The sequence below is a fragment of the Mastacembelus armatus genome, chromosome 9 (assembly GCF_900324485.2).
Source record: "Mastacembelus armatus chromosome 9, fMasArm1.2, whole genome shotgun sequence".
NCBI classification, from domain to species: domain Eukaryota; kingdom Metazoa; phylum Chordata; class Actinopteri; order Synbranchiformes; family Mastacembelidae; genus Mastacembelus; species Mastacembelus armatus.
The window spans coordinates 19768994-19787722 of NC_046641.1; the positions used below are offsets into that span (position 1 = coordinate 19768994).

The following is an 18729-nucleotide window of genomic DNA, read 5'->3' on the forward strand; positions in this document are numbered from 1 at the left end:
TCCCTTACATGCCTGATTATTATGACATGATTGGTAGAAAGGCTCCAGAGACAGCTGCAGGCTGCCTGGGTGGCAGGCAGGCAGCATGTGAGAGGACTGAAGAATCAGGGTAGTCAGCTGCCTGAGGTTTTTCATGACACATGACATACTGTGCACTCTTTCACTCATTCCTGACTTACAGTAAATGATAGAGGGTTATCTTTCTCACATACAACATACATAACATACATACATAAACATATATAACAAGTTATTCTCTGACCTTTTCTATTATAAGTTTGGAAAAATTTCATGGCTTTTCCCTCAGTTAAAAAACAGTGATAGTCCAGGCAGGTCTGCCATTAACGAATATGTCCTGGGACACTCTCTAAGGCTGACTTTAAGGAGCGCAAGTATGTCTGTTTGAAATAATTTCATCTTTCTGTATTCAAAATGGTCAGGAACACGTTACCATTGCAAAGTTCAAAGACAGTCTAGTCTCATCTCTAATACATTCAAGAGACACCTGGCTTTCAAATGCTGCATGAATTTACCAGACACAGATCCACTTGATCTGTTACACGGCTTCTTAAAAATACCATCTCATCTCCTTATATGTTTATATATAGATAGAGATATAGATATATATATATATATCTATATCTTTATCTATATATATATAGATAGAGATATATAAACAGAAAATACCAATGTGGTTACACATAAAGAAATTCTTGCTCACCACCTGTTACTTTCCATTGAGGTCTATGCATGACAACACAATTCTCCTTCTATATCTACTATATGTACTTGTTTTTCTACTATACTGTTTTAAAAGGTTCATGCATTTTGAGTTATTAAAACAAATGGACATTGGACCTTGATATGCTATGATGCCTCCCTGACCACTGCACAGTGTTTTACTTTTCAGGCTGATGCAGGTGAAGAACAAATGCATTTCCTTTACATTAAGGACCTGTTTATGGTCCACAAAGTAGCATGTCAACAGCTTTTTAATCCTCACAGGTTCTAATAAACTGTTGACCCCATGAAAATTTAGGACTGGCCAAATAAATGCTGTGAGCCAAGTGTTTGGTCTCTGTTGACTGTGGAAGGAGAACATTTCAGGAAAACAAACTTATGGGCCTTATGGGACGTCTCAGTTTCATATCTGGATTAGACGAGGGAACTATTGGCCTTTTCTTTTGTTAGATTGTCTCTGTGTCTATATTTATATAATAGGACTTAGAACTATGAGTCTTTTTACACATTTATTCTTGCTAGTATCACAATCACCTTATTCTAAACACACACCACTGACTGAACCTAAAACTATGACTGTGTCAACAGCTCCTTTGGCATGACAGTTGTCAAATGGAAGATGAAACAAGGGTGTATAATGGGAGTCTTGGGTGTCAGGCTGCAAGGATGATGAGATGAATCATTTGGGGAAGTAGCCGGGTGTGTGGGATTGTATTGCTAAAGGGGAGGAGGTTTAACTGAGCAGTCAAGTAGAATGTCCTTCAGTGCAAAAAGCAGTGACAGCCTGTAGTTTAAGGACAGCCTGTAGGGAACAGAGCAGTGTGTACAGATAAGAGAAAGGACACCGGAGACCTGACTGACACTTTGAGGCAGAAGCATATACTGTATCTTGATTGCAGACCCTGAGCAAAGCACTGAGGAGATAAAACATGGGCGTGTACAATGAACAAGGGTAAGGGTTTTTATGCTGATTTAGATTCTTTGTGCTGATACAATTAGGAAATGCACATCTAACTTTGAGACATGTTTTGCATAATTTAAATCAGTTCTAATAATATTTTGTGCATTTGCTGGCATATCATTAACAATGTGTGGGAAAACTGTGTGTGGTGATTTCAAGACTGTGCATCACATATTTGTACAGTAATTAACACAATTAATTTTGTAAACTCATTTAAGTAAATTCTGAATTTGATAGACAAATGTTTGGTTGTTTGTAAATAATAAAAGAGACCTAACAATTTATTTGTATGTCTAAATTTGTGTGATTATAACATTTCCTGAATAGTTCACGTAAAAGCAAATTGTGACTTTGTAATTGCTGTAATATGTTCAGCTCTACTTTATCACTACATGTTATAGGGCGGCCCTAGACGAACCAGAACCCCAACACATGCTGATCAATGAGAACAAAGGACAGTCTGCATGTCAGCCGTCTGTTTTCCTCCACAGACGGTTCAGCAATCTTCCCCCCAGTGAGGCTTTCAATGAAAAGATGTTTATAGGTCTGTAGCTGCAATAATGTAACTATGACAATTTAAGTTTCTCATTTTAAAGAGAACTGAACCTATTCTTTCATGTGCAGCTTAAGCTGTTCTACCTCTCTGCTCAGGACAGAGAACAGAAAAAGAGCATAACAGTTGTGTATTGACACTGAGGCTGTTAAACATAAAGCTTTCTGTGAAAGAGGCTTATGTATTATCTACTTTCTATTGTGCAATGCTCATTAAATGAATGCATCTTTTGCCACTTCTCATATTGTGGTCTTTACAGACCAATTTACGTGGGAGCTTGTGTTCTTTGTATCGATGCCATACTGTCTAGAGAATACTGTGGTCACCTTTTACTATAATTGCTCAAGCCTTTTCTGGGCATCAGTATGTCCTATAGTGGATCTGTTAATAGTAATAGATGGCTGGGTAGCTAATTCTCTCACAATTTCAGTCTGCTATTAATAATTAAATGCTATTAAAGTTACCACTGGAGACTGACCATAGAACTTCTGTATCCTCCTGTGACCTGGTATCCACATACGGAGACATCATATTTTTTGTTACTTGCACTGTAAAACTTCATTTTGTGTCATTTTGTGTCTTTCACAAAGGTTAAGTGTGATCCAACTGTTCCCACAGACAGAAAGGACATTCCTATTTTGGAGTAGTAGTTTTGGAGCATTACAAAAAAACAAAAACAAAAGCAATAACGAAACATAAGCACATTATTAATTGGGTACATCTAACCCCAAATAGCTAGAAGAAATCTAAAATGCAAGCCAAACCAAAGCTTGGGTCTTGTTTTTCCCAGATCACACCTCCTTACTGCCAAGGGTTATTATGGGACCACTCAAAACACCTCAATACTATTGGGTTGGTGCCCTGTTAGCTGGTTCTAATGCTCATAGAGAAACACAAAACATGAGAGAGGAAGTTCTGTAGAAGAAATACCCTCTAATGTCTCATATTCCTAAAATTTAAAATCCTGTTTTCTTCTGTCAGTTGTGGATTGATATTCATAACAATTATATAAGCAGATTAAAGACTGTGTGTGTATTTTTAGGCCTCACCACCAACTGAGAGGAAGGTATGTTTGCAAGCTGCAATAAAATAATGAGTGTGCTGATTTGTTGTGGTAGTTGGTGGATGGACCCACGATGACCCGTCCTGTTTGGTAGAACAGTTTTGCCCTGAGTACAATGAATGGAGACCAGCAGCACGTATGGTCAACAAACGTGATAAGGTGGCTGTAGGTGCACTGGATGGCAAGATCTACACAGTGGGTGGAGAAGATAATGTCCGATGTTACAGCAGTGTGGAAAGGTGAGCCAAAACCTCTTATAGCAAGACCCTCACATTGTTTGAACAGATTTTGTTTGTTTTGTTACATGGCATTGTGGATTTCTCACTGAATCCTTTTTGTTGATGTTTTCTTTGCTCATGACCAACCCTTACCTGTGATTATCTGTCTTAACTATCAATATCATATCTGTAACTACTTCTTACTTTTAAATTTAACTCCTACTCATTTCATGTTTACTTGCTTTTGCGTTATTAGTATCTGTTATTGTTGTTTACACCACTGAACAGCAGAGGTCAGCATTAAAGCAGAAATTAAATGTAGACCTTTTGACATTAAAGCACATTTAAATCCTACTGTAAGTCAGTGACAGTCTAATCAGCACTGGAGCAACCAAAATCCTCACACTATGGGAATTTTCCCCATCATTTTGTGTTGCCAGGGTAGTTATTCCTCACAGGCAGAGAAAGTCAAAAATAAATTCTCTTTCTCATACATACACACATTACTGTGCACTCCTGTCGCACATTTTCTCCTCCCCTCTCCTCCTACTCTATTAGATGTCTCAAAGGAGCTGGCTCTGTTCCCAGATGCCACAGCCAGCCACTCCTGAATTGAACGCCAGACAGCTGACCTCATAATGATTATCCCTGGCTGGCAGCAGACCAGTAGGGAAAGACCTGTTTCTGACTGGTCATCTGTTTATGGCCTAAACCAGCTAACTCTCATTTTGATCACCTGAGTGCATCTAATCTCTAAAGGGGAGGCTGCTGTTGTGACGTTTTGGCGAAAAATAGCAAACTGGATGAAAATGTTGTGAGATGTGGGTTATCATCTACTAGCCTTCAGTGAAGAGAAACCAATTTTAATAGCCTTACAGTGAAAAGGAGACACTGGCAGACGTTTATATGAGGGGCCACACTCTCAGTGTGTTAAAACACACAATTGCAACCACACAAAACACTTGAAAAATGTAGGTTTCTAGGAAAGCTTGTGCCTGTGCAGGTTCTATTCAATTTATAACCAGCAGCTGATATTATCTTCCATCATTACTTTAAACATTCCTACCCTTCTTGACTTCACCCATGGCAGGTACAACCCAGACACTGACAGCTGGAGTAAAGATGTAGCACCCTTAAGCAGCCCCCGCAGTGGAGTGTGTCTGGTGGCGATGGATGGATACCTGTATGCCATTGGAGGACATGATGGTACTACTGCAATTAATACTGTAGAGAGGTACTGTGGCAAAATTGCTACTAAAGATTGTCTTACAAAACTGACTGTGAACTCTCGAAGTATCTGCTGTAAACAAATTAGACTGTCACATTAATTGGCATTATTTCCAGATAAAATCTTGCATTTGGTTTCTGTGAAGAAGAGAAATATTTTTATAAAACCTTTTCATTTATCTTTCATTCCTAACTGCCTCTGCTTTAGAGAAACCTTTTAGTTAGGTGCTACAGAAAGCATGCCTTCTATTAAAACATGAAATGATTATGCAGTCTTACATATATCTAGCATTGAAGTAATAATGATCTTAATTACCTGACATCTCACATTACTTTGACAGCAAAGTGGTTGACTTAGGTGAAAAGGTGAAAAGAAATGATTAACATGAGTTATGCATTAGGTTCTAATAACTGACAGACCATTTGCTATATTTAAACTGCTTTAGGTTTGATCCAAAAATGAACACATGGAAAAAACAGGCACCAATGGTGACCAGACGCACCAGAGCAACAGCTGCTGTGCTGGAGGGTCACTTGTATGTGATTGGAGGGAATAATGGTAATATGGCTTTGAGTTCAGGTGAGAGAAGTGATTACAAATAGCAGACACTAACAACACATTGTGTGTGTGTCAATACAAAGAGAGATTATTTTTTATGTTTTGACTTTTGCTAGAGTTTAGCCATCAATTAATCAATGTATTATGGATAATTTAGTATGTTTAGTCTGTATAAGATCAAATGAGCTGCAAAATCTTATTTTTCTTGTTCCTAAAGTGATGTTTTGTGTTGATTTCATGAATTACTTAAAGGTGACAATTCTTTTTTTTTAAACAACTAATCAATTCACTGACTAATCATTTCATCAATAATTTGTTTCTGTGTTTGTAATTGTCACAACTGTGGAAAGACTTATGAAAAAAAAGTAATTTATTTATACAGGAATACCACTTACATATACTTCTCTTGTTTAATGTGTGGTGTACTTAGCTTACCCATAGCAACTAATTTAACCTTGCATCTTCTGCAAGTGTCCCAGATTTCCATACATATACAAAAGTATGCACACACACTGTACGCCTCTTGACCTCACCAAAAATAAACAGGGGTTCTGTTTTCCTGCCAATTGACACATACTATTTTAGACTATGAGAAGGACATGCCAGAAAATTTCCCAGAACCTTTTTTGGTTTCAAAGCAAGTTCATTGCCCTTGCCTTAACAAATGGTTGAAATAATATTTTTGGAGAAGTGCATTTTTATTAAAAATAAATAGAAAATATGATTAAATAATTGGTTTCTGACAGATATGTTCGTTTTTTTATGTATATCTAAAATTGCCATAGATCAATGTAACCTAGATATTTTTGTATATAAATATAAACAGTGTCTGTATATAATGCAGTGTTACTCATACAGTATGCAGTTCATATTATATGGCCTACTCTGACTTCTGCTATCCTCAAAATGTACCCCAGTGGAGCGATACAACCCTGTAGATGGTACCTGGTCGATATGCGCCCACATGCTGAGTCCCAGGGAGAACGCCGGATGTGCTGTGTTCTTGGGCCACATCTATGTAGCCGGCGGCAAAGATGAGTTCAACCTGGAGGTCTGTGCTGCTGAGAGGTTTGACCCAGACAACATGAGGTGGACACCTATCAAACGAATGAGGAACAAGAGGGACAATGTGAGTAACAGACCACTATGACAGCTCAGATGTCAGCCTTCCCTTCTGACTTAATGGTCGGGGTATGCTTTCATACAGACGATAAAAAAAATAACAGATGGAAAGAAAAAATAAAACTCATATGACTCATATAAAAGAACACGGTTCTTATTTATACAGTGCCTGAAATCTTCAGTAGAGGTTTAGGGTCTCATTCCTAGTTTTTGATCCCACAGTCTGAGTGTTTTTCTGCACAGTAATAATGAAGGATTTCTGGCATAATGTGGATAAGTTTAGATACAATGTTTGACATGTTTACCATCTTAATTGGCTATCTTAGCTTGCTAATTAGCCCAATACACATATTTCCATTTTAGGACCAATTTAAATTTGACTTGAAGGTCCTAAAATTCATTTTGAGAAAAACAGAAATGTCAGAAACAAATTTTAAGACATTCCCTCCATCATATGTCAAGATATTTCATTCAAAATTTTAAATATCAACCTCATACTGATGCCAGAGGACAAGTCAGGGGCTCTCCAGGCACTGTCTGCGTACCATGAGTATGCTAATTCTAGTTCAAATCCACTTAACTGAGAACTTTGAGAACTTTCTCTTGGCACTAGACCATAACTCAAGGTCACCAAAGTCATGGGAATTTATCTTGTGGGCACCATGAATATCAATACAAATATGTCAAATTGGTTTCACTTGGGCTAAACACATTTGTGAATACATTTTTATTAAGCTCTCTCATAACTGTCCTTTTATATTGTGCCTCAGATGTCCCTTGTAGTCTTCAAGGGTGCATTGCTGGCTGTTGGAGGCTCTGATGGTGTCACCAATCTGAAGACAATAGAAGTTTACAACCATGAAAGCAACACGTGGAGGTAAGAGGAAAGCTAATTCTTAGTTTCAGTTCCATTTTGATGTTATATCATCTTCATGCCTTCAGAAACAGGCCATTCATTGAATTAACATAGCACAATAGTAGCTGTATGAGTCACAGTGTGGAAATGTATTTACAGGAAAGGTTTGTAGTTTAAATAGTTTGGTCTGTGCACTTTCCTGCTACATGGAGACATTAGCAAAAAGACATTTGGAAGTGTATGTAAGTGGATTACCTTTAAACTGGATGATATTATTACAATATTAAAACTTAATAAAGTAAAATATTACTGCATTGCTACATAAACGAATATGATTAAGTAACGACCAGCATGTTACTCCATTACTTAATTAAATGCAGACACTGTAAAGGGAAAAATGTTGACTTTCCATTTAGTAAAAGTCATGCAAGACATTTAGTAAAAACTGATATGATGAATAAGAGAAAGAGAACAACTTTTTATCTAAAAAAATTATTCCTATTCATTATAAATTAAATATACTGTACCAATAATTAATGTCTCCTATTACTTTCTACCAGACATAGTTGTCAAATGAATTTCAAGCCTAGAGGAGAAAAATACTTTACATCCAGACAGTCTGTTGTATTTGTCTATGTATTTGCCTGCTAGACAAATACACAGAGCCACTTTGTGATTCATGCTCCAAGCTCATGTAAGCTTTCTATATATTATATATGCCTTTGGGCTGCTTACTGAATCTTAGTGCTTCACTGTCTGAGTCTCCCTCTCTTTCTGTTTTTAGACACTTTGGAAGCATGAAGAGCAAGCATCCAGGAGGGAAAGTGGCTGTGCTGTGCTGAGACCCAACAATGTTCACATATTATGAACAGGACATAAGTATAGAGAGAAATCACCTAATGGATGTATGCCAGGCTCCAGGACACACTATGATATGGTTCAAGTGAGGGAGCATAATGATTGAATAATTGAAGAGTTCACTTCAAAATGAGACATCAATGCCTTAGTCAAAACTGGCAACCGCTGGTACAAAATAACCCTGAGCATTAAATTTAAGCACATTATAGGCTGCCAGGTTAACATTACAGATAAACAAACCTCTTTCAAAGAGGTTATTAGCAGCAACCACATTTCACTTTGCATTTTTTTTTCACATGAACAGATCAAATTTTGGATAATCATAACGAAGATAATCATAATGTCAGACACAAGGTCTGTTGTTTAAAGGGACAGCACATTAAGGCCACGTGTAGATATTGTTAATTTATGTTCAATCATGATTGTACGGATGTGGTTTTACAGGTGTGAGCCAAAGATATAACATGGATTTATTCAGGTATTTGCTTAAAGAAAGTTTAGGATTTGAATGTGAAAAATACTAATGTATAGTAGGCTATTTGATAAAAGTAACCCACAGTGTCTCCCTCATGTAACATAGTGATTATTGGTTTTATATGATCTGAGCTTTCTTAATTGCTTTGGTCAATTTGAGACATCTTTAAATGTTTTTTTTTTTTCCAACGTGTAGATGTTAATCATATCACAGCATTTTCTGTCTGCATCAGCAAACATACTGTAAATTACCCACAGCAGTGACTGTGTGACAAATGACTTCATATTTTAATCCTGTAAACACTCAAAGACAAAATGAAAATAAATGAAAATAAAAATCACAAAATCAGCTGGATCAAGTCATGGAAAGAAAATCTGTGGAAATAAAGTCCTGAGTGTGATAAATGAGTGAGTGAGATCTGACTGCTGGCATAGGAAAGCATAAATGGTTGTGTGGGCTTTAAAATGATGACGCTCTGAGCTCTTTCCCCTGGAGAATAATGGGCTGAAATGTGGTGAGGCTGAACACAAGGAACGCGTACAGTCCAACACGGCTTTTCCAGCGACACGCACAAGCCAGTGGTGTCTCCCTCTTGTCTCTGTGAAAACAGAATGAACATTTTTTTCAATTTCAGGGGGACTATTGTGAGACAAATAGCAGAGGACAGAGCTGTGGCAGGTATGTTTTAACAGAAAATAAATATGTAGCCTAGCAATAGATTCAGGATTAATAGAAGTTTCAAAGACTTTGCATGTGCTATGAATGTACTGTGTGTTTGGCAATTGATTTTGTGAAATTATGAGCAAAAAAAGAAGAAATAACTAATTTGGAGACTGCTGTGGTCTAACCCCAGTGCAAATGTCTACACACAGCATTTAAAGCCATAGTCTCACAGCTGTTTATGTTTTAGTGACTGGCTTATAGCAAGAGATTCATTTCTTCATTCACAAGTAGCATATAAGCCAGCACAGTTGTACTTTGTGCAGTGTGCCTATTGGCTCAATGTCTGCATTTCACACCATGAAATCTGTTCTTAACTTATTGTCTAGACATAAAACCGCTGTCTTGTAACTATAAAATCACAGATGAGCTGAGAAATCGAGTGGGAAAGGCCATGACGACGCAACATTGAAAATACGTGGTTTTCATCTCACTAAAAGCCTTTTAATGAGAAGTTTTCTGTCCGCATTGTACGCAGCAGTTTCCTCGGTAGATCCTGAATCATTTCGCCGGTAGATGACGCAGCCCCGTAGGTGACAAAGTTAGGAAACAAGCGCCATCCTGCTCTGTCCTAGAGAGGAAAGGATGCAGATGCCAACAGGAAAGCATGAAAACCATCAGCGACTAAGGAGCTCTCACATGATGCCACTATTTCAAATGTACAACCCAGTGTTTTACGGTTATAGTTACACTAAAAAAAACAATAAAGAAATGTAAAATCAAGTTTATAACTGACAGAATGGGACAAAAAAGAAGGTAACAGTTCATCTTCCTTCCGCCAAGCAATGTAGCTCGTCAGCAAACAAAGTTGTTGCTAAGCGACAGTGAATTCTCACAGTATTGATGGCACTTGGGGGCTCGCGCATTGATATTTAATTTAACTGTCAGGTGCGCGATAAATCACGCGTTTCGAGGGCGTGTCAGCCAATCAGCGCCGAGGAGCGGGACTCATTTTTCCTTATAAACCTGGACTAGCAATCAGGCGGACGTCCAGACAGCTAAGCAGCCCGGTATTGACAGAGAGCTAGCATGAGAAGCACCGGTGCTGTCGCCAGGAGGGCTCTATGCTTGATGGATTTGGTTCTCACGCACTTGAACGTTTGGGCGAACTCCACTGACCTCTCCCACCATCGCAGTCGACTTCTCTGCCCTTCGTAATTTCCCAGTGATGACGGAGCTGTCGCAGGGACGCGTTGATGGGAGACATCTTCTATCATGCAGACAGTGGTGTATGGACAGTGTATGGAGGTTATCTAAACCATACCTACGTTTACGATGATGGGACCCCGGTCAGAAACGGGAGCACAGTCAGGTAAAACAAGTTAGCGACACGTCAACTCATGTCGTTTCCTTGTGTTCTTTAGGAAGCCTAACTTTACTCCCAGTGACTGTTGTGCACATTTGTAAGTTTATTTACCTTGTTGTGTACCTAGACGCCATAACATTGTCATTCAAGCTGGTCTGAAGGGAACTGCCTAGTATTTGTGTACTGATTTAATATTGCAGAAGTTCAGTGATATCTCCAGGCTTGTGTTGCAGTTGTCTTTTTATGCACTGTGATATAACATATTCCTCATTTTTGCACTAGTCCTCGTGTGGCAGTTAACTGTAATCCTTCATGTCCCTGTGTTTGTATTGCGGCTCCCTAAAATGAATGAACTTAACTGAATCAGCAGTCCAGATGAAACTCACATGAAGCTAAAACTGATTATGAAATACTGATGGGTTAATAGAAATATGACAGTTGTATGTAACTGCGTGCAGACTGTTTTGGGAATGTGAGTTGTTGGATTTGTGTTGACATTTTAAAAACTTTTCTTTAAACATGCTCCTGATGTTTTCAAAGACAAGCCCTTGTCCATTTGACATGTTTTTGTGTCACTGCAATGACAAAAGACACACACACGAATGCATATGTATATGTATATGTGTATATATATATATATATATAAAATTTATGTCTGTGTATAAACAACTGCAGATTTTCACTGATCTTGTAATTCAGTTCAGTTTTGGTTATTTTTCCACTCTTCCTGTGGCTTCTCTTATTTCTTTAGACATCACTTTTATCTCTCCCCTATGTGTATTTTGTATCTGCTTTCTTTGGTTTCATTCCAGGGTATTCTCTCCATTAGTGGAGACACTTTCTTCCCGGGAGCAAATCTGTTCTCTATTATTGTGGTTACTTTGCCTGATTCATTAAGTCAGCTTCCAAAGGTTGCAGACTCTACGGCCAAGGCCTTTTTTTTCACTCACATGGCAGATTGTCCATATTTTCTTTGTTCAACCTTGTCACCTTATTCTTAAGTTCTTCTTTTCCCTGAAGTAAAGGGCACATTGAGTACAGTATGTTTTTGACTCTTCAGAACAAACCTTCTTTACTTTCTCCTTTCCTTTCCTTTCCATCATAGTCATTTGCCATCTCCCCACTCTTTCTTCTGTGCACTTCTGCAGGTCTGTGCTTTCACTGTTTAATCATGGACCAAATGTCTCTGGGTGCTATTAGCCCACTCAAGACTGCCCACACTGTATTATGATGACCACATACACAAATGCACAGCTTCTGTATGTGGTAAAATGTAGTCTCAAAAGACTTTCAAAAAAATCACGTCATTGGGTTGAAAAGTCGTTTATAAAAAACTGCTAACCAGAGATTGACTTAAATGGAAAGCAACACACTTGAGTGAAGTACATCATGTTCAGTCATACAGAACATACGGTGTGAATATATTGTAGGTGTGGTAAATGTCATATTTCTGAAATTATTTCTTCCTCCCTGTTTTGTTTCATGGGCGGAGCATGGGTTTAACACCACCCTGATATGGGTGTCTTTCTTCACCATGGCTACACAAATTAAAACCCATACTCTAGGGTACCTTCAGTAAATGCATACTGTACAGTAGGTAGATAATAGACCAACCTTACATAATGCTTTCCACATCAAAATATAAAATGCCGTCCAGTGTGTAACAGTGTGTGTAAGGCACTGAATACATTAGTTTTAAGCTCTGCAGTTACATTAAAATGTATCAGTGTAATCTCACTGTGTAAAGAGCAGTGCATTTGTGATGACTCTGAGCAGAGTTAAGCTGCAACACTAATATGTAATTATATTACATCCCCACAAGTTTTCAAGATGTGACTCTTCACTGTGCTTAAACTCACTCGTCTTTCTTCTTTCTGCATCTCTCTCTTTCAGTCATGAGCCCTCCACGTAGATCGTCAAATTCCCATGGTGACAGGTAATTCCGTGAAACACTTCATTCTGCTATGTCACACTTGAATGATGTGGTGAACAAATACACATGGCAATGATCTATATGCCACTGACAAATGTATGCACACATTCTGTTATGTGGAATGGTTTTTTTTTTTTTTTTAATATTACCCTGTTGTAATATATTCAGGATCCACTTTAGTGAAGCAATGTTTCTTTTTGAATAATGTATATGTTCATTTCATTTTGTTTAATAACACATGGTGCATGTGAAATAGGACAGTTACATCCAATCATGTGGTTCAGACTTTAATGCCTGACTTGCTTTTTCTCAGAGGTCCACATTTAGCATTCCTTTAACAAATCAAATCATTTATTTTCAAGCTGTTTTCTGAGCTGTTTGATGCTGTAAACAGAGTTTTTTAGGAGTTTGAATAGAATCTTCACTTAAGTGTTGACCCACAGTGAAAACATCAGCAGTTCTTGGTTCATCAAGAAATGTATGCCATGTTTACTTGTAATTAGCATTCATGGAATAAGTACAAGGCAGCCTATTTTCCCTTGCAGTGGTTTTCTTTGGTGCATTTTTGTTTTTGTTTTTAAGTTTTGTCTCAGATTAATACATTTGGCATCCAGGGATTTTAGTACAACATATGATGTAGTCCCATTGAGCACTGGGGATTAGTTGGCAAATAGTCTGCTCTTCATCATACAGCCCTGTAACTATCTATAAGTTTGCTAGAGTACTTAATCTTCTCCCCAGTAATTGACTCTTCATTGATTTCTTTGTATTGCTCATACAGTATATATAAATGATCTTCAGTGCCTTATTGTTGTAACTGTTAACTTGGAAAAGTTGTGCTGGAATATGACCATTGTAATTTACCAGACTTTCTTATCAGAAAATTTAGCCTCTGCTCTGCTTCTCCCACTATAGACCCTCCACTGACCCCCTGCAGAAAAATAACAGCAGCAACTCGGGTGTAATTCTGGACATCTCAACTCTCAAAATGGCGGATGTGGATTCAGAGGTGCCTCCTCTTCCACCTCGCTACCGCTTCAGGGACTTGCTGCTGGGGGACCAGGCATTTCAGAATGATGACAGGTAGCAAGAACAACACTGTTGCTGTACTGTGTGCAAATTCTGAGATTGCCCAGGGTTTTGTGTTCGTGTGTATATGAATGGGTCATCTGCACATCTGCACTTATATCCAGTTTAGGAAAATCCACACCTTCCAGGGGTTGCTTTATGTTGAGTGCTCTAGTATACATTCCTTTCCCTCTAATTTTTTCATCTGCTTCTACTTCCCTACATCTCCCAGTGTGGCTTCATACAACAACCCCGTAGAGACTGTGGCAGGTCCTGTATTTAGCTGTTGGTTTGATGTGTAGGTGGGTAGAGCAGCGGATAGAGGAGTTAGTTTTGTTTTTTTTTTTTGTTATGACAAAGTAAGTCTTGCTCCATGTTCAGACTGTGGCTGTGTCACACTGTGGACTACTTGGACGATTTGTGAAAACACTGAAATATGAGCTTAGAAATGTCACACATTATCATTTAAGTTTGTATCGTCTGGCTGCTTTAATAAATTCTTTCAGTGGATTTGAGATGGCGTGGTTCATTGCCTGGACCTTTACTGGAGCTATGGTCACTGGAGTGCTGGTGCGTTTTTGAGTCTCAAAGTTTAATTTTCGAAGTGGTTGGAGAGACAGTAACTGATGCAGGGCTCTGAGGTGCTGAAATGAAGCCTGCTCACTGAAGGATCAGCAGTAATTCAAAACTGACTTGCTAAGAGAACAGAGGGTAGTGCCTGTTGATTTGTCAGTAAGTTTAAAGGTAACATGAAAATCATTACTTGAACTTTGCCACATTGTTAAATCTACTTCATTCTGTTTGTTATATATCTATTGAAGACTGTGTGGTAAATGGTCTAAGAGTATTTGTCACAGGGTTGATTTACAGTATAATCAGCATTTTGAATTTTGCCCAGATCCCTAAAATCACTGAAGTTACCCATAGGTTAGTCTTGACATAGTGTTACTGGAGCTGCAGTTTCCTGGGGTTTTGAGATAACCCTAACTGAACCTCTTTCTCACTTTGTGTCCTCATGGTATGAATCTGTAAACCCTGGTTGGTGTCACACAATGCTGCTGTTGTACACTATTACCAAGCTGGTTGTGTTTGAATGTTTTGCTTGTTTATTTGCACAGCAGTTTGTGCTTGTAACAGTACAGTTGCTTTACCTTTGGTCAGCACACTCTCCATGTTACCTCTTAACCCTAGGCTTTGGTTGTTGGCACCAGCCATGTTTTGGCAAAGAGTTGATAACCTTCTGTGGATGGCTTTTGATCTTGTATGATTAGAAAATGAATATCAGATGTCAAACGTCAAGATGAAGCAAATTTTAAATGAAAGTAAATGTGAATACTCTTTCTTTCTGTTCACTTTTCCTTGTATCTGTCATTATGTTACATATCAGTGCAAGGCCTTTTGCCAGCTCAACATTTAAAAGGTAACAATTGGTTGGAGCCAAAGGTAAATAAAGCAACACTATAGATTACATTACACATCAATTTCATGAAAATACAGTCAGCATACCATGGTATTAGTCTTATCTTCAAACAAGCTACAGCATCCTTGTCGTCTCACATAGGCATTGAGATGCTGGGAAATAGCAGTCAGGCTGCTTGATTTTACGTGTATGTGTGTGTTCTACCCGATACGTCTCCTGTGAATTGTTTTGCTGATCCCTATTCAATTACAAAGGGTAATTAGGATTTGTTGCCAAGCTACAACCACATATATGCCTGAATGGGAGTGTGTGTGTTTGCATCTACCAATGTGAGTACTCACATGCTAAATCTTGTTACAGAGCTATATAATTCACAGATCCTGCCATTAAAAATACAGCCGCCTTTGTTTCTTCAAAACAGACAACAGCTGTAAACTACAGTTTTTCACACACACCTCTGCACAATGTGTACAACATTAATTGCATCTTTACAGTATGCCTGTGTAGATTGCCAGCTCTGTAATAGAAACGAAAGCAGACAATGTTGCTGTGCTTTGGGGACACACTTTTTCTTGGTTGATGATCTGCATGCTCATGGTTTGTGATGTGGGTTATTTCCTGTGTTGATGCCTTGAATGCAAAGCTTCAAAACAAATTAATCCCCAGAGGGAGATTCAACCCCCACACCTCTGTTCCTCCCTGCTCTGATGTCCTTGCATCTGTGCTTTTTTTTTTTTTTTTTAAATTTATTTTGTGGATCTTTCATCTGGCAGAGTAAAAGGTAGTGGATTAAATGGCTCTAGAAATGTGTGTTACAACTGTCACATTATCAACAGGGACTAGTTTGTTGAATCAGTATATTAAGTATCGTAATATTAAATATATATGAAAAATCAACATTTAAAACACAAACATTGATCATAAATGTAAATTTCTTTAGCAAATTTAAATACCTGACAAATCAAGGTACTTCATGAACTTGATGCAAAAATCAAACATTGTCCAAATGATCCTAATACAGTGGTACTGAACTGCTTGAGATCACCTGCCTTCACAGGTTGCAAGTTGTGCAGTTCAGTTGAAAGGTAATGTTCCCTTCTTGATTTCATTTGAGTCATTTTTAGAGGCCATATATTTTTATATTTGTGGGCAAGTGCAAGTTTCTCAATGTGTGTCACTCCTACAGTGTTAAGGCAATAAGCCCTTCTGTGCTGTTAGAGTATGTGTCTTCTGTTCATCTCTGGTATTGTGGATGTAGGCGTACAGTGTAGATTTGTGGGGGGAGGCCTCCTCCTGGGCTGTCATTATCTCCAGGGTTGGGTGTCAGAAGGCCATAATGACTGCTTCACTGTGTCGGTGCTGAAGAGGAGCAATCACACCAAAGCCATGGGACTGACAAGTGATTTGTGTGTGTGTGTGAGTATTGTCTGTGCGGTGTTTGTGCTCTGAGCGCATACACCTGTGTATGCACCTGGGGTTAGAAATCTGAGTGTGTACATGGGTTTATTTTTCAGTCTGTCAGCTAGCGGAGGGAGGCCAGCAGCCTCTGTTGACATCAGAAATAGAAGCATGCCACCAAATACTTTTCTACATGTCAACAGGGTGGAAAACAGAAAATAATCAAGGCACAAATTGGTTCTATATATTTTTTTCCTTTGCATGTCCAATTTTTTTTTCTCTATCATAATCAAAGCAGAATGTTATTCATAATAATGTTGGACAGAGGGAGCAGTGTTAATTGGTTATTAAATGAACTCTTTAACACCTCCTTGTGAGTCAAATGGTGGCAGTTGGACTAGTGACCCAGTATTGACAACATGTCCTGCTGTTGAGCAACAGCTAGTCTCAGCCATGAATCTTAAACTTCTGTTACTGTGAAAATCTTTTTTTTTTTTTTTTTTTTTTTTCTCCAATGTGACACCTTTTAACACAACATAAAAGATGTTTTATTTTTTAGCTGCATTTCATAAACCCAAAGTTACTGACATCAAGTTTTCTGAAGCCACAGGTTTTCAAATGTCATGTTCTGGTATAAGCAGAGTTTGGATCTCATGGAACCATCTTAGTTTATTCTGTCTAGAAAGGTAATACTAAAACTAAAGAGTAAAATAGTGTCTTGAGACTATATTGTACACTGATGCTGGCAGCAGCTGTTTGTTTGCCCTGATTATGTGGCAGGAGGAACTGCTGGGATTTGATGCTGGGATGATTTCCATCTGTGTAAGTTCAAGAGGCTGATAATAAGATTTAGAACAAAGACAGAGGGATATGAGGAGCAGAAATAACACAAAAGCCTCAAAGAGGGGAAAGATGAGGATAAATGGATGAGAAGAAGAAGGGAAGATGACTAGATGGGAAGAAGGCGAGAGATGACTGACACTCATATGAACTCTAGTAAGTCATGGACAGAATTTAAATTTGTGATGAGAGTCAATTCTTTGTGGGACGGGTTGTCCCTCAAATGCATTATCAACATACTAGTTCCTTAGTAGAATGCAGTTTATTTGGGCTGTGTCTGTGTAACAGAATAACTCCATTCAGATGATATCACAAATTCAAGCTAAATTGTCAAATACAACTATGGATAACTTTCTCTTTTTTTTAATATTTATTATTTTATGTAATTGTTTATTGGTAATGTAGGTGAAGTGACCCTTTTAAGTTAATTTGAGCGAAAAACGTCTATGAAGCACTCTGAAGCCCCAAAAGGCAATAATATAACAAAGGCCTACATCCACATACAAAGTCACAGCAGGAGATTTAAATGATTCAGGGAGCCACTGCTGCTGTGCCATGTACATAAATTGCACACAGCTTTTCTCAATGTGGGGACACCCGTGTCACTCCTGTTGCTTTGTAATGGCTTCTGCCATTTATTCAAATCAAAGAAAATAACTAGGTTTTTTGGGGGGGGGGGGCGTGTTGGCATGAGTTGTTTTCAGGTAGAAATGTCAGAGCTGCCAAAGCTTTGATGCTGAAGGAGATAGAGTTGAGCTCTGGTACTGTGCTGTTTACATGTCAGGAGGCAGCATTTAGCTCTGGTGTGTTTTGGTGCATTTCAACCCCTCATCATGGAGGACTGATGCTTTAGGCTCTCAGGCTGTGTTCCCACTGTTCCAAATAGGTTTAGGGTGGCACGTCTGAGTTATCTGATACCTCTGTAGCTGGAAAGCAGTGCCAGAAAGACTGACATATAAAATTGTATCTGCTACAATGATTTATTGCCTCTTATGTTTGTTGATATAATTTATGGTTGGACTGGCCCCATATTGTCTTTTTATTGACTTATAAGTATGATTGTGTTGTGATAGAATGAAATATATAGTACCATTCCACTAATTTATGTTAGTTGTTACATCTGACAGCTGTTGCTGGTGGATCTTTTCAGCTGTGGATGCCTAGATAATTAACCTACCATTAGCTTCATGCATTTACCTCTGGCAGTCTCTTTAATGTTTCTAGCTGCTTTGTGTTAAACTAATAATGTAACTGTAATCTTAAATATTTACTTGATGTCCACATATTTTTGTGGTAAAACTGAGGCTGAAGCTGCATGTCCCAGGAAAAATGCAGCATCCTGACCAGTGTAACAAGAAAAGATCAGCATTTACATTTCAGCGCAGAGCTTCTGTGATTAGTCCTAGAATTC

At 38.3% G+C, this 18729-nt stretch overlaps 2 protein-coding genes across 3 annotated transcripts in view; both read left to right on the forward strand.

The window, feature by feature from the left end:
• The first annotated feature begins 1525 nt into the window (after positions 1-1525).
• LOC113139147 (kelch-like protein 20) lies at positions 1526-8855 on the forward strand. Of its 2 annotated transcripts, XM_026322160.1 has the most exons (8): positions 1526-1693; positions 2104-2246; positions 3374-3557; positions 4627-4770; positions 5210-5343; positions 6240-6451; positions 7215-7321; positions 8085-8855. In XM_026322160.1, the coding sequence occupies exons 1-8, from the start codon at positions 1671-1673 to the stop codon at positions 8140-8142; spliced, it is 1005 nt and encodes a 334-aa protein (XP_026177945.1). In that variant the 5' UTR covers positions 1526-1670; the 3' UTR covers positions 8143-8855. The 2 variants fall into 2 exon arrangements, with proteins under 2 accessions (XP_026177945.1, XP_026177946.1); XM_026322161.1 differs by lacking the exon at positions 2104-2246.
• Positions 8856-9198: 343 nt separating this feature from the next.
• kcnt1b (potassium sodium-activated channel subfamily T member 1b) overlaps positions 9199-18729 on the forward strand; it is a 52626-nt gene continuing 43095 nt past the window's right edge. Inside the window, exons 1-3 of the mRNA XM_026321488.1 lie at positions 9199-9311; positions 12553-12595; positions 13508-13675. Coding sequence (XP_026177273.1) covers positions 9245-9311; positions 12553-12595; positions 13508-13675 — 278 coding nt within the window. The 5' untranslated portion in view covers positions 9199-9244. The remainder of the gene's footprint in view (positions 9312-12552; positions 12596-13507; positions 13676-18729) is intronic.